Consider the following 16,541-nt stretch of genomic DNA (forward strand, 5'->3'; position numbering starts at 1 on the left):
AGGGAGGGAGAGGTGGAGAGAGAGAGAGAGAGAGGGAGGTGGAGAGAGAGGGAGGGAGAAGTGGAGAGAGAGAGAGAGAGAGAGAGAGAGAGAGGGAGTGAGAGGTGGAGAGAGAGAGAGGGAGGGAGAGAGAGAGGGAGAGAGAGAGAGAGAGAGAGAGGGAGGGAGAGAGAGAGAGGGGGGGAGCGAGAGGTGGAGAGAGAGGGAGGGAGAGGTGGAGAGAGAGGGAGGGAGAGGTGGAGAGAGAGAGGGAGAGATGGAGAGATGGAGAGAGAGAGAGAGAGAGGGAGAGAGAGGTCGAGAGAGGGGGAGTGGGAGGGAGAGGTGGAGAGAGAGAGAGAGAGGGAGGGAGAGGTGGAAAGAGAGGGAGGGAGAGGTGGAGAGAGAGAGAGGCAGGGAGAGGTGGAGAGAGAGAGGGAGGGAGAGGTGGAGAGAGAGAGGGAGGGAGAGATGGAGAGAGAGAGAGAGAGAGGGAGGAAGAGGTGGAGAGAGAGAGGAAGGGAGAGGTGGAGAGAGAGAGGAAGGGAGAGGTGGAGAGAGAGAGGGAGGGAGAGGTGGACAGTGTTATAATCCTGATGCATTATTGAGTTTTAAATTTAGTGTCATCTCATCCCCTCAACAAGGCAACAGCCTAAAAATGGGTTTTAAACTGTACATCTCTGTTTTACCATTTTTAAAAAAGTCACAACGTTTTTCATATAGAAAGATTTGATGCTGCGATTTGTTTACCTATATTTTCCTTCAGGGATTTTTTTGCTGAATTCTCTGCGGAGAAGACAAGAGGTTGACCCTGGTCAGCATCAACTGAAGTGCTCTTGTGGCGCAGGAAAGTCGTGGGGACAGGAGGTGGGAGTGGGGGCGGGGGCGGGAGCGGGGGCGGGGGAGGGGGAGGCACTCCTGAGGAAACACCGCGTGTCTCCGCCTGTCCCGGAGATACAGCTGCCGGGAAGAAGATTTGCACCGTAATATCGGCGGGAGTTTGATGGCTGTTCTTGGGCACTTTTGAGGTTCTGGTTCCCCATCGTTTCTTGCTGGCAGAATGATCGAGGAGGGACGCTGGCTGGTCCGATACGGAGGATGACGGTGTGAATTGTCTCTGCATCCCGGGAGCTTGGGAACGAGGTTTAAATACAATCGGTGCCGACGATTTCTGGAATAGAAGAAGTTTTTTAAAACTATAAACACAAAATCTGCGACTGAAAAGTAAATCTAAATGTTTTATTTACAGTCTGTATAAAATACAGGAAGAGCCTGTAATGAGAGGGACTTGGCATCGCATGTTGGGCTTCCCTCACTCTGCCACACCCAGCGGATGGGAATTTCACCAGCAGGAGCGAGTGGGCAAGTGTCAGAGGAAGACCAGCTCCGGGCTGGGTAATTACAGCGCCCCATCCCAAACAATCTCCAAGCTCACAAAACTAGAATTAAGAATGAAAAACCAAAACGGCGGCATCAATCTCCACCTCCTTGAATGTACGGAGCCTCTGCAAAGTCTTCTCCCGCTCAAGGCTCACCCACTCCCGCCTCCTCTTGCCTTCTTCCTTCTTCTGGTCGTGTTTCTGCATAAACACAGTTTACAGAGTGAGTCTCTAAACCATCTCCGGATTCCACTCCCTACAAGCCAGGCTTTGTCATCACTCACCAGCTGAATACTGTGATGTTGTCGGGCACGCGCCTCAGCACCTTGATCCCGCTTCTCCTTCACTCGTCGAGATTCCTCACACTGATCCTATTAACAGAAAGTACGGTTAGATCCTAAGGCTGGCGATGGTATCCGGACTTTCTACACAATGGTTATCTATCGTGGGATCTTCTTCATTCTTCTAATGAGATGAATTCTCACCCGGAGGAGTACAATGGGTCCTGGGGGAACTACACCCGATCAATAGGTCCTGGGGAAACTACACCCGATCAATAGGTCCTGGGGGAACTACACCCGATCAATAGGTCCTGGGGAAACTACACCCGATCAATAGGTCCTGGGGAAACTACACCCGATCAATAGGTCCTGGGGGAACTACACCCAATCAATAGGTCCTGGGGGAACTACACCCAATCAATAGGTCCTGGGGGAACTACACCCGATCAAAAGGTCCTGGGGGAACTACACCCGATCAAAAGGTCCTGGGGAAACTACACCCGATCAATAGGTCCTGGGGGAACTACACCCGATCAATAGGTCCTGGGGGAACTACACCCGATCAAAAGGTTCTGGGGGAACTACACCCGATCAAAAGGTCCTGGGGAAACTACACCCGATCAATAGGTCCTGGGGAAACTACACCCGATCAATAGGTCCTGGGGAAACAACACCCAATCAATGATCGAGTGTAGTTTCCCCAGGACCTGTTGATCGGGTACCGTGGGTGGCTCAGCTGCACAGGGGGAGGAAGAAGACGGGAAGGGCTATAGTGGTAGGAGATTCAATAGTTAGGGGAGCGGATAGGCACTTCTGCGGCAGCAAAAGTGACATCAGGATGGTGTGTTGCCTCCCTGGTGCAAGGGTCAATGATGTCACTGAGCGACTGCAGGGCATTCTGGGGAGGGAAGGGGAACAGCCAGTGGTTGTGGTCCACATTGGTACCAACGACATAGGTAGAAAGAGGGGTGAGGTCCTGAAAGCTGAGTTTAGGGAGCTAGGAGTAAGATTAAAAGCCAGGACCTCAAAAGGTGGTAATCTTGGGATTACTGCCAGTGCCACGTACTAGTGAGGGTAGAAATAGGAAGGCTAGTCAGATAAATACGTGGCTGGGGCATTGGTGTAGGAGGGAAGGCTTTAGTTTCCTGAACAATTGGGACCGCTTCTGGGGTAGGTAGGACCTTTACAAGTCGGACAGGTTACACCTCAACAGAGACGGGACCAATGTTCTCGCGGGTGGTTTCGATAGTACAGTTGGGAGGGCTTTAAACTAGCTTGGCAGGGGGATAGGAACCCAGGAGAGGGCTCTGAGCTAGTTAGAGTGGGTGAGAGCTCAGATGAACAGAACTCCAAGAAAGAATGCAAAAGGCAGGAGGCAACAGAGCAGAATAGCACTGGGGTAAGTGTAAACCACAGCGTGATAGGAAGGGACAATATGTATGAATATAAAGGGGCTGCAGGAGGGGTCAAAACTAAAAACCATGGTTTGAAAACTAGTATTAAAACACTTTACCTAAACGCACGCAGCATTCGAAACAAAGTAAATGAGTTGACGGCAGAAATCATTACAAATGGGTGGCCATTACTGAAACATGGTTGCAGGGTGGCCAAGACTGGGAATTAAACATACAGGGGTATCTGACAATTCAGAAAGACAGACAAGAAGGGAAAGGAGGTGGGGTAGCTCTGTTAATAAAGGATGATATCAGGGCAGTTGTGAGACGATATTGGCTCTAATGAACCAAAAAGTTGAATCATTGTGGGTGGAGATTAGAGAGAGTAAGTGAAAAAAGTCACTGGTGGGCGTAGTTTATAGGCCCCCAAATAATAACTTCACAGTTGGGCGGGCAATAATCAAGGGAATAATGGAGGCAAGTGAAAAAGGAACGGCAGTAATCATGGGGGATTTTAACCTACATATCGATTGGTCAAATCAAATCGCACGGGGTAGCCTTGAGGAGGAATTCATAGAATGAATACGGGATTGTTTCTTAGAACAGTATGTTACAAGGGAGCAAGCTATCTTAGATCTGATCCTGTGTAATGAGACAGGAATAATAAATGATCTCCTAGTAAAAGATCCTCTCGGAATGAGTGATCACACTATGGTTGAATTTGTAATAGATTGAGGATGAGGAAGTTGTGTCAGAAACGAGCGTACTATGCTTATACAAAGGGGACTACAGTGGGATGAGGGCAGAGTTGGCTAAAGTAGACTGGGAACACAGACTAAACGGTGGCACAATTGAAGAACAGTGGAGGACTTTTAAGGAGCTCTTTCATAGTGCTCAACAAAAATATATTCCAGTGAAAAAGAAGGGCGGTAAGAGAAGGGATAACCAAGGAAATAAAGGAGAGTATCAAATTAAAAACCAATGCGTATAAGGTGGCCAAGGTTAGTGGGAAAATAGAAGATTGGGAAAATTTTAAACGACAGCAAAGAATGACTAAGAAAGAAATAAAGAAAGGAAAGATAGATTATGAAAGTAAACTTGCACAAAACATAAAAACAGATAGTAAAAGCTTTTACCGATATATAAAACAGAAAAGAATGACTAAAGTAAATGTTGGTCCCTTAGAAGATGAGAAGGGGGATTTAATAATGGGAAATGTGGAAATAGCTGAGACATTAAACAATTATTTTGCTTCAGTCTTCACAGTGGAAGACACAAAAACCATGCCAAAAACTGCTGGTCACGGGAATGTGGGAAGGGAGGACCTTGAGACAATCACTATCACTCGGGAGGTAGTGCTGGACAGGCTAATGGGACTCAAGGTAGACAAGTCCCCTGGTCCTGATGAAATACATCCCAGGGTATTAAAAGAGATGGCGGAAGTTATAGCAGATGCATTCGTTATAATCTACCAAAATTCTCTGGATTCTGAGGAGGTACCAGTGGATTGGAAAGCAGCTAATGTAACGCCTCTGTTTAAAAAAGGGGGCAGACAAAAGGCAGGTAACTATAGGCCGATTAGTTTAACATCTGTAGTGGGGAAAATGCTTGAAGCTATCATTAAGGAAGAAATAGCGGGACATCTAGATAGGAATATTGCAATCAAGCAGACACAACATGGATTCATGAAGGGGAAATCATATTTAACTAATTTACTGGAATTCTTTGAAGATATAACGAGCACAGTGGATAGAGGTATACCGATGGATGTGATGTATTTGGATTTCCAAAAGGTATTCGATAAGGTGCCACACAAAAGGTTACTGCAGAAGATAAAGGTACGCGGAGTCAGAGGAAATGTATTAGCATGGATAGAGAATTGGCTAACTAACAGAAAGCAGAGAGTCGGGATAAATGGGTCCTTTTCAGGTTGGCAATCGGTGGTTAGTGGTGTGCCACAGGGATCGGTGCTGGGACCACAACTGTTTACAATATATAGATGACCTGGAAGAGGGGACAGAGTGTAGTGTAACAAAATTTGCAGATGACACAAAGATTAGTGGGAAAGCGGGTTGTGTAGAGTTCAGAGAGAGGCTGCAAGGAGATTTAGATAAGTTAAGCGAATGGGCTAAGGTTTGGCATATGGAATACAATGTCGGAAAATGTGAGGTCATCCACCTTGGGAAAAAAAAACAGTAAAAGGGATTATTATTTGAATGGGGAGAAATTACAACATGCTGCGGTGCAGAGGGACCTGGGGATCCTTGTGCATGAAACTCTTTTAGAGTCTACCTGCAAAAACATAAAACATTAAATCGTGCCACCCGACCTGGGTGACACACCAGACATTTACAAGGCCCTTTTTTTTCCTTTTTTTGTTTTTTTTTTGTGTTTTTTTTTGGGCACTAAAATCACAATTTTCCAGTGCCCCCTATAAAAGGGAAGGGGTCACTAAAAGCACCGGCATTTAAAACAAATTAAACTTTAAAACGTAAAATCAAATTAAAATTTGGTTGCCGGGCGTGATGATGCACTCCAGTCCCTCCGGTGCCCACCTCTCGTCCTTGTGCATGAAACTCTTTTAGAGTCTACCTGCAAAACATAAAACATTAAATCGTGCCACCCGAATCCCAAAAAGTTAGTTTGCAGGTGCAGCAGGTAATAAGGAAGGCGAATGGAATGTTGGCCTTCATTGCGAGAGGGATGGAGTACAAAAGCAGGGAGGTCCTGCTGCAACTGTACAGGGTATTGGTGAGGCCACACCTGGAGTACTGCGTGCAGTTTTGGTCACCTTACTTAAGGAAGGATATACTAGCTTTGGAGGGGGTTACCTTATGATGATAGATTGAGTCTTTACTCGTTGGAGTTCAGAAGGATGAGGGGTGATCTTAGAGAAACATTTAAAATAATGAAAGGGATAGACAAGATAGAGGCAGTGAGGTTGTTTCCACTGGTCGGGGAGGCGAGAACTAGGGGGCACAGCCTCAAAATACGGGGGAGCCAATTTAAAACCGAGTTGAGAAGGAATTCTTCTCCCAGAGAGTTGTGAATCTGTGGAATTCTCCGCCCAAGGAAGCAGTTGAGGCTAGCTCATTGAATGTATTCAAATCACAGATAGATAGATTTTTAACCAATAAGGGAATTAAGGGTTATGGGGAGCGGGCGGGTAAGTGGAGCGGAGTCCACAGCCAGATCAGCCTTGATCTTGTTGAATGGCGGAGCAGGCTCGAGGGGCTAGATGGCCTAATGTTCCTAATTTTTATATTCTTATGTTCTTATGAAACTACACCCGATCAAAAGGTCCTGGGGAAACTACACCCGATCAATAGGTCCTGGGGAAACTACACCCGATCAATAGGTCCTGGGGAAACTACACCCGATCAATAGGTCCTGGGGAAACTACACGTGGAGCAGGTACATGAAAATGTCACCATGATATTGCACATTGGTAGAGTTGTAAGAGGTTTTCTACTCCTGTGCTGTGCAAGGCTCTATAACCTGCTGATTAATGTTGACCTGGAGCTAAACTAAAACTAACTTTTTAACACAACCACTCCCACTACTACACCCTGCTGGCATGGCTGGTGGAAAGGTGGTTTGTGGGGGATGCCTTCTCAACAGACTTCACCCGGTAGATGTAGCGATCCTTCTACATCCCACACCCACTACACACCACAAGACTACACCAAAGTAGTGCAGATTCCGGAGGGGGGCCTCTGTGTCGGAGCCAAGACACCAGCTGTCAGAACCAATCTACCAAAAGACATAATTGTGTTGAATCTGGACAGTATTCTTTAGTAAATGTGTGAAGACGACTCAGTTTGCAGCCTTTAACACATTAATGGATTGTATCCTTGGTATCTCTCAACACAGATGCCTTATACGTGGCTTCTGCCCCGTAACGGCAGACCACGATGCACTGATCAATCCATTTGGTAACGCAATGCTTAGTCAATGGTTCTTCCGTGTCAGAGAGCCAACAATTTGCAACCTTGACAGCATCAACATGGTGAAGGTGACGGTCATGTATCCTACATAGTTACAGCTTGTACTGGGCCGCCAGAGGGCACCGCAGTGGGAGACTCATAGGTTACCTGTACAGGTGTGCCTGGCCCAGTATAAAAGGCAGGCCACCAGGTGTGACCCTCACTCTGGAGTTACACTAAATGGACTAAGGTCACTACAGTTCAAGCACAACATATTGTCTCGTGGAGTCATTATTAGAGCATCTAAAGACATAACAGTGACGTTCTAGTGCTGACTGATGCAAAGTCAGATAAAGTGATGAGGGCAACAGTTTATTTACCCCCATGAAATGGCCAGAGTGTCGGACCACAAACAGCCGATACACTGGAAACAACACTGCCGCTTTCCATGCAAGAAACAAACACATTTAATGAGGTTTGAAAGTGGGTGCTTCGTGTTATAGTTACAGACTGAAACAAGATTGATTGGCTGAACAAAAGTCACGTGAGAGAAAATAATCTTCGCTATTAGATTAGTGAATTTATAATTCTGGCCGTTGTATAAATCCAATCACCTCCACTAGACAACACTGCACAGACTGACAAGATTTCAGTAATTACCCGCTTATTTCTCAAATAGGATCGCCGAGACCCAATGCGGCCTCGTTTAGTCTCCAGCTGGTGAGCCTTGTGCCAGAGTTTTTTAATTTCTGCTGACCGAGTGTCGTGCACGAGCCCCAGTCCTTCAGTGGCCTGAAGCTGTTGTAGGTCTTCACATGTGTCGTAATAAACCACTTCTTCCTCTTTCTCTGGAATTGAGAATAGTGAAGACCTTCTGTTAGGTATACAAAAACTAGATGGGAGTATTTTTTCCCCCAATCTGGGTACATTTTTAGCCCACTTTTGGGTCTACTTGTATCATTTTTGGCTTGTGTTTCTCACCTGCTCTCGGAGGTGAACTGCATCCTCCAGTGTGTTTGCACTTGCCCTGATTTCTAAATATGTTTGATAGGACGCCCAGGACAACACAGAGAACCTTTGCTTTAACTACTGATTCACCCAGTGTCTTCACACCATCCTCCCAGCCTTCATAGAAATTTACAGCACAGAAGGAGGCCATTCGGTCCATCGTGTCCGCGCCGGCCGACAAAGAGCTACCCAGCCTAATCCCTCTTTCCAGCTCTCGGTCCGTAGCCCTGTAGGTTATGGTACTTCAAGTGCACATCCAAGTACTTTTTAAGTGTGGTGAGGGTTTCTGCCTCTACCACCCTTTCAGGCAGTGAGTTCCAGATCCCTACCAACCTCTAGGTGAAACTATTTCTCCTCAAATCCCCTCTAAACCTCCTACCAATCATTTAAATCTATGCCCGCTGGTTGTTGACCTCTCTGCTAAGGGAAATAGGTGCTTTATATCCACTCTAACTTGGCCCCTCAATTTTATATACCTCAATTAGGTCTCCCATGGGCCTCCTCTATTCCAAAGAAAACAACCCCAGCCTATCCAATCTTTCCTCATAGCAAAAATTCTCCACTCCCGGCAACATCCTCGTAAATCTCCTGTGTTTCCTCTCTAATGCAATCACATCTTTTCTGTAATGTGGTGACTAGAACTGCACGCAGTACTCTAGCTGTGGTCTAACTAGTGTTTTATACAGTTCAAGCATAACCTCCCTGCTCTTATATTCTATGCCTCGGCTAATAAAGGCAAGTATTCCATACGCCTTCTTAACCACCTGACCAGTCCACTGATAACTTCCTGCAGTCTACAGGTTTCTTCTTCATTATAAACCACAAGCTCAATTTTTGGATCATCTGAAAACTTCTTAAATCGAAAAATTCAATCAAGTTAGTCAGATACAACCTTCCCTTAACAAATCCATCCGTGCTGATTGTCCTTGATTAATCAGTGTCTTTCTAAATGAAAATTTATCCTGTCTCTCAGAATTTTTCCCAATAATTTTTCCACCACCGAGGTTAGGCTGACTGGCCTGTAATTACTCAGTCTATCCCTTTCTCCCTTTTTAAACAATAGTACAACATTAGCAAGCCTCCAGTCCCCCAGCACCACAACTGTAGGCAGAGAGGATTGAGAAATGGTGGTCAGAGCCTATATTTCCTCTCTTGCTTCCCTTAATAGCCTGGGATACATTTCATCTGGGCCTGGGGATTTATCCATTTTCAAAGCTGCTGTACCCCTCAATACATTCTCTCTAACTATGTTTATTTCATCTAATATTTCACACTCCTCCTCCCCGATAGCAGTATCTGCAACACCCCTCTCTTTTGTGAAAACAGACGCAAAGTATGAATAAAGAACCATACCCATGTCTTCCGCCTCCACACACAGGTTACTTTTATGGTCCCTAATAGGCCCTACCCTTTCTTTAGTTATCCTCTTGCTCTTAATATATTTATAATACATCTTTGGGCTTTGCTTGATTTTACTTGCCAATATTTTCTCATGCCCCCTCTTTGCTTTCCTAATTTCCTTTTTACTTTTCCCCCCTGCACTTTCTAGGGTTTCTGCAGTACTGATTTAGCCAAAGTGAACTGGAAATGGCTACTTGAAGGTAAATCAGTGTCAGGGCAGTGGGAGGCATTCAAGGAAGAGATCTCTTTATCTGTCATGAGTTTTCTTTACCCTACCCTGTATGGCCCTTGACATCCAGGGGGCTCTAGATTGGTTAGTCCCACTCTTTTTGCTCGAGGGAACATACTTGCTCTGAACCCTCACTATCTCCTCCTTGAATGCCTCCCACTGCCCTGACACTGATTTACTTTCAAGTGGCCGTTTCCAGTCCACTTTGGCCAAATCGTCACTCAGCTTCGAGAAGTAGTGCAATGACTCTACATCACTTGAACCAAACTCATCTTTTGAACCTATTCTGTAGTTAACGTTGACTTTAAAGATGCAATGACATTGTTCAGAGCAGGGTCCTCTCCTGGTGTCTTGGCCAACAACCCTTCTTCAAGCAACACCAATAGAACCGGTCACTAGCCTCATTGCTGGGCAAATAATAGACGCTGGTTTTCCTACTCAATGGTCACTGTACTTCAAATCAATTCAGTGTATGAATGGGAGATTGCTGAGATATCTTGGAGCATTTTACAAAGGCAAGCACTTCATCCGTTCTAATCCAGGTGTTTGCATTTTGCAGCTGGCACCTACTGGCATATTATTCCCTACTCCTCACCATATCGGTGGGGTCATTCCCCAGTATCAGTGGGGCCATTCCCCGCTCCCCAGTATCGGTGGGGCCATTCCCCAGTATCAGTGGGGCCATTCCCCGCTCCCCAGTATCGGTGGGGTCATTCCCCAGTATCAGTGGGGCCATTCCCCGCTCCCTAGTATCAGTGGGGCCATTCCCCACTCCCCAGTATCAGTGGGGCCATTCCCCACTCCCCAGTATCAGTGGGGCCATTCCCCGCTCCCTAGTATCAGTGGGGCCATTCCCCGCTCCCCAGTATCAGTGGGGCCATTCCCCGCTCCCTAGTATCAGTGGGGCCATTCCCCGCTCCCCAGTATCAGTGGGGTCATTCCCCAGTATCAGTGGGGCCATTCCCCGCTCCCCAGTATCGGTGGGGTCATTCCCCAGTATCAGTGGAGCCATTCCCCGCTCCCTAGTATCAGTGGGGCCCATTCCCCGCTCCCTAGTATCAGTGGGGCCATTCCCCTCTCCCCAGTATCAATGGGGTAATTCCCCAATATTGGTAGGGCCATTCCCCACTCTCCAGTATCAGTGGGTCCATTCCCCACTCCCCAGTATCAGTGGGGCCATTCCCCGCTCCCCAGTATCAGTGGGGCCATTCCCCGCTCCCTAGTATCAGTGGGGCCATTCCCCGCTCCCCAGTATCAGTGGGGTCATTCCCCAGTATCAGTGGGGCCATTCCCCGCTCCCCAGTATCGGTGGGGTCATTCCCCAGTATCAGTGGAGCCATTCCCCGCTCCCTAGTATCAGTGGGGCCCATTCCCCGCTCCCTAGTATCAGTGGGGCCATTCCCCTCTCCCCAGTATCAATGGGGTAATTCCCCAATATTGGTAGGGCCATTCCCCACTCTCCAGTATCAGTGGGTCCATTCCCCACTCCCCAGTATCAGTGGAGCCATTCCCCGCTCCCTAGTATCAGTGGGGCCCATTCCCCACTCCCCAGTATCAGTGGGGCCATTCCCCGCTCCCCAGCATCAGTGGGGCCATTCCCCGCTCCCTAGTATCAGTGGGGCCATTCCCCACTCCCCGGTATCAGTGGGGCCATTCCCCGCTCCCTGGTATCAGTGGGGCCATTCCCCGCTCCCTAGTATCAGTGGGGCCATTCCCCTCTCCCCAGTATCAATGGGGTAATTCCCCAATATTGGTAGGGCCATTCCCCACTCTCCAGTATCAGTGGGTCCATTCCCCACTCCCCAGTATCAGTGGAGCCATTCCCCGCTCCCTAGTATCAGTGGGGCCATTCCCCTCTCCCCAGTATCAATGGGGCCATTCCCCACTCCCCCGTATCGGTGGGGCCATTCCCCATTCCCCAGTATCGTTGGGGCCATTCCCCACTCCCCAGTATCGGTGGGGCCATTCCCCACTCCCCAGTATCGGTGGGGCCATTCCCCACTCCCCAGTATCGGTGGGGCCATTCCCCACTCCCCAGTATCGGTGGGGCCATTCCCCACTCCCCAGTATCGGTGGGGCCATTCCCCACTCCCCAGTATCGGTGGGGCCATTCCCCACTCCCCAGTATCGGTGGGGCCATTCCCCATTATCGGTGGGGCCATTCCCCATTCCCCAGTATCGGTGGGGCCATTCCCCATTCCCCAGTATCGGTGGGGCCATTCCCCATTCCCCAGTATCGGTGGGCCATTCCCCATTCCCCAGTATCGGTGGGGCCATTCCCCAGTATCGGTGGGCCATTCCCCATTCCCCAGTATCGGTGGGGCCATTCCCCAGTATCAGTGGGGCCATTCCCCATTCCCCAGTATCGGTGGGGCCATTCCCCATTCCCCAGTATCGTTGGGGCCATTCCCCATTCCCCAGTATCGGTGGGCCATTCCCCATTCCCCAGTATCGGTGGGGCCATTCCCCATTCCCCAGTATCGGTGGGGCCATTCCCCAGTATCGGTGGTGCCATTCCCCTCAGCAACATCTCCCAATTTGACGCTGTTAACGGGCGAATGGGCTGGTCACGCGATTCACCGCATCACAGACAGGACCGAGCAGGCGACACTCACCTCTGACCTGTCGCCGAATGGTGTCCAACTGTGCGACAAGGAGCAGCTCCTCATACTTTAACATTTCTAGCTGAATATCGTACAGCTCCAACTGCGTTTCATAATACTGCATTTCTAACTCATTCACTGTCTCCACTGCTTCCTCGGTGTCCAGATACTCCATCTAAAATAAAAGACAGTTTTGCGGGGAGTGTTTCACGCCTGCAGAGAGAGCCATAAATAAGCGGCAGTGCCGATGACTTACCTTGTGACGAATCTCTGTCTTCCTGCGATTGAAGCACAGCTCCTTTGCCCTCGTGTGTTGCAAGGTTTCCTTTGCAAACATAAACTTCAGTTTCTCCAGTCTGGGTGCTGCACTGGCCCAGGCAGCTTTTCCAAAATGATTTCGATCTTCCTCCATCTGTTTCTGCATGGCTATGGGGTACAGAGGTATGCGAGAAACGTTAGCTATCAGCGCTAAAGCATTTTATTATGCACACATTCGCAAATCCCCTACCTTGCACTCAGCCTTTGCTGTGTGTCACATTTGAATTATTCAGAGATGCTGCTTAGATAGGTCAAAGCAGCGTCGCTCCCTGCACCAGATCCATAGGAATAAGGAGATCAAGCAGGTGTCCATTAGGTCCAAATATTATTACCCCTTTCTATCTGGGACATCTATTTCTCGTCATTAAACAGCTCATTATCGCAGCTATGTGCTGGTCTTAAACTCTTCTGGGGTTAGACCTCATAAAACAATGCAATAATTACACATCATATTCTTAAATAACTGAAAATAGTCACAGGCTGTTTATCAGGTTACAGTGCAGGCACAAACTATTTTCTGTACAAAACACAACCCAGTACATTATTACTTCCCTTACGGTAACTGCACACAGAAACTCATCCCTTGCAAACACAATGCAACACGCACACCTCCCTGCACCATCTTCCCCATCGCATCTTCGGCCCACTGTTCTTGTGAGCAGTGGTCTCCTCAGCTGAACCTTCAGCTATCGGGACAGGTGGGAGTCTCCCTCCTGCATGTGTACATCAGCCATGAAACCAAAGCCTTTGGGCCTGAAATTCCGGTCAGGGGGCTTCCCGCGGACAATTGCCTCCGACCCAAGAATTTTTACGAAAGTACCTGGTGGTCTAAGGCGCCTGCGATTGCGGTAGGGAGGCCTTCTCTTCCCGCACCGCAGAGCGCGCTCCTGTCCCCGAGGTTCGAATGCAGAAGGTGCAGTCACTCGTGACTGCTCAACCAATCAGGTAAAGTATTGTCATTAATAGCAATGGGAACTCCGTATCTACGAGTTCTCAGGGCTATTAATGAGAAAAAAAACAAACACACTAAACACAACATAAAAAATAAAAAACACACCTCACATAATTAAACTTAAATGTTAGAAAAAATATATATCTTTCCGATTTTTTAAAAAAAGGTTTTGTAATTTGTTTTAAAATAAACTTGCCTTAGTGAGTAGGGTTTTTAAACATAAACCTGTTTTAAAATGTTATTTTTATATTTTTTTTCAAACTCTTACTCTGGTAAAAGTAGGCTGTGCCTGTTTTTACCAGGAACAAGAGTTTTCAGAACATTTGCTGAGCAAGAGATGGGCAAATACCGCAATCTTGCCCTTGCCAATGGCCTGGCTGCCAATATGCGTGCGAGCGGTCAAGCCAGAAGTTGACAGATCAGAAAAGACAGGTTTCGGCACATGCGCAGTGTGCGTTGAAAACCGTCTTTTGCAATGCCACCCCGGGTCCGTATACACCCCGCCCGGACCCCGCTCCCAGCCCGGACCTGACCCAGTGCCCCGCCGGGACCTGACCTGGCACCATGCCCGGACCCCGCTCCCAGCCCGGACCTGACCCAGTGCCCCGCCGGGACCTGACCTGGCACCCTGCCCGGACCCCGTTCCCAGCCCGGACCTGACCCAATGCCCCGCCCTGCCCGGGCCCCGCTCCCAGCCCGGACCTGACCCGGCACCCCGCCCGGAGCCCACTCCCAGCCCGAACCTGACCCGGCACCCCGCCTGGACCCCGCTCGAACCTGACCCAGTGCCCCACGCCGCCCGGAGCCCGCTCCCAGCCCGAACCTGACCCAGTGCCCCGCCGCGCCCGGACCTGACCCGGCACCCAGCCCGGACCTGACCCAGTGCCCCACCCCGCCCGGACCCCGCTCCCAGCCCGGACCTGACCTGGCACCCCGCCCGAACCTGACCCAGCGCCCCGCCCCGCCTGGACCCGACGAGGCCAGGATTTCAGGCCCTTTATTTGCGAAAATTGTAAATCAAAGGCTGCACCTCACAACCTGCCTTTCCTCTGATGCAATTTACCTGCCAGTGCTTTAACAGTCTCTTTAAAGTAATCCACCGTTATGTCCTGGATTGAGCAAACTGCTTCCTGCATCCGCCTGGCCCATTCCTCTGCCTCTTTCTGCAGGCCTTGAATCCTCCTTGGTCCATACTCTTCCAACTCCAAGGATTTCTGCAATATGGGAAGCTAAAGTCACAGACATTCAGCACACCAAGTATTATAGCCAATCGGTTGCTTCGATCTAGATAATAAACTCACCCCCCAACCGCTCCGGCACCTTTAGGTGAGGGCAAGACAGCAGGGGATTATTGATGAAGGAAGGGCGAGAGAGGGGGGGAGGAAGGGCGAGAGAGGGTGGGAGGAAGGGCGAGAGAGGGGGGGAGGAAGGGCGAGAGAGGGGGGGAGGAAGGGCGAGAGAGGGGGGGAGGAAGGGCGAGAGAGGGGGGAGGAAGGGCGAGAGAGGGGGGGAGGAAGGGCGAGAGAGGGGGGGAAGGAAGGGCGAGAGAGGGGGGGAAGGAAGGGCGAGAGAGGGGGGGAAGGAAGGGCGAGAGAGGGGGGGAGGAAGGGCGAGAGAGGGGTGGGAGGAAGGGCGAGAGAGGGGGGGAGGAAGGGCGAGAGAAGGGGGGGAGGAAGGGCGAGAGAGGGGGGAGGAAGGGCGAGAGAGGGGGGGGAGGAAGGGCGAGAGAGGGGGGGAGGAAGGGCGAGAGAGGGGGGGAGGAAGGGCGAGAGAGGGGGGGAGGAAGGGCGAGAGAGAGGGGGGGAGGAAGGGCGAGAGAGGGGGGGAGGAAGGGCGAGAGAGGGGGGGGGAGGAAGGGCGAGAGAGGGGGGGGAGGAAGGGCGAGAGAGGGGGGGGGAGGAAGGGCGAGAGAGGGGGGGGGAGGAAGGGCGAGAGAGGGGGGGGAGGAAGGGCGAGAGAGGGGGGGGGAGGAAGGGCGAGAGAGGGGGGGGAGGAAGGGCGAGAGAGGGGGGGAGGAAGGGCGAGAGAGGGGGGGAGGAAGGGCGAGAGAGGGGGGGAGGAAGGGCGAGAGAGGGGGGGAGGAAGGGCGAGAGAGGGGGGGAGGAAGGGCGAGAGAGGGGGGGAGGAAGGGCGAGAGAGGGGGGGAGGAAGGGCGAGAGAGGGGGGGAGGAAGGGCGAGAGAGGGGGGGAGGAAGGGCGAGAGAGGGGGGGAGGAAGGGCGAGAGAGGGGGGGAGGAAGGGCGAGAGAGGGGGGGAGGAAGGGCGAGAGAGGGGGGGAGGAAGGGCGAGAGAGGGGGGGAGGAAGGGCGAGAGAGGGGGGGAGGAAGGGCGAGAGAGGGGGGGAGGAAGGGCGAGAGAGGGGGGGAGGAAGGGCGAGAGAGGGGGGGAGGAAGGGCGAGAGAGGGGGGGAGGAAGGGCGAGAGAGGGGGGGAGGAAGGGCGAGAGAGGGGGGGAGGAAGGGCGAGAGAGGGGGGGAGGAAGGGCGAGAGAGGGGGGGAGGAAGGGCGAGAGAGGGGGGGAGGAAGGGCGAGAGAGGGGGGGAGGAAGGGCGAGAGAGGGGGGGAGGAAGGGCGAGAGAGGGGGGGAGGAAGGGCGAGAGAGGGGGGGAGGAAGGGCGAGAGAGGGGGGGAGGAAGGGCGAGAGAGGGGGGGAGGAAGGGCGAGAGAGGGGGGGAGGAAGGGCGAGAGAGGGGGGGAGGAAGGGCGAGAGAGGGGGGAGGAAGGGCGAGAGAGGGGGGGAGGAAGGGCGAGAGAGGGGGGGAGGAAGGGCGAGAGAGGGGGGGAGGAAGGGCGAGAGAGGGGGGGAGGAAGGGCGAGAGAGGGGGGAGGAAGGGCGAGAGAGGGGGGGAGGAAGGGCGAGAGAGGGGGGGAGGAAGGGCGAGAGAGGGGGGGAGGAAGGGCGAGAGAGGGGGGGAGGAAGGGCGAGAGAGGGGGGGAGGAAGGGCGAGAGAGGGGGGGAGGAAGGGCGAGAGAGGGGGGGAGGAAGGGCGAGAGAGGGGGGGAGGAAGGGCGAGAGAGGGGGGGAGGAAGGGCGAGAGAGGGGGGGAGGAAGGGCGAGAGAGGGGGGGAGGA

The 16,541-nt window shown here is 51.3% G+C and overlaps 1 protein-coding gene across 1 annotated transcript; it reads right to left on the bottom strand.

The window, feature by feature from the left end:
* Positions 1 to 477: 477 nt before the first annotated feature.
* Positions 478 to 14,699, bottom strand: LOC139249544 (WASP homolog-associated protein with actin, membranes and microtubules-like; the record flags this gene model as incomplete). The annotated part of the gene is made up of 7 exons (XM_070872481.1): positions 478 to 1,150; positions 1,464 to 1,559; positions 1,643 to 1,729; positions 7,620 to 7,807; positions 12,213 to 12,375; positions 12,457 to 12,626; positions 14,534 to 14,699. Coding segments are annotated over 7 exons (1,326 nt in total), but the record flags the coding sequence as incomplete, so codon positions are not given.
* Positions 14,700 to 16,541: the final 1,842 nt, after the last annotated feature.

Source organism: Pristiophorus japonicus, unplaced genomic scaffold (assembly GCF_044704955.1).
Source record: "Pristiophorus japonicus isolate sPriJap1 unplaced genomic scaffold, sPriJap1.hap1 HAP1_SCAFFOLD_3173, whole genome shotgun sequence".
Classification (NCBI taxonomy): Eukaryota; Metazoa; Chordata; class Chondrichthyes; family Pristiophoridae; genus Pristiophorus; species Pristiophorus japonicus.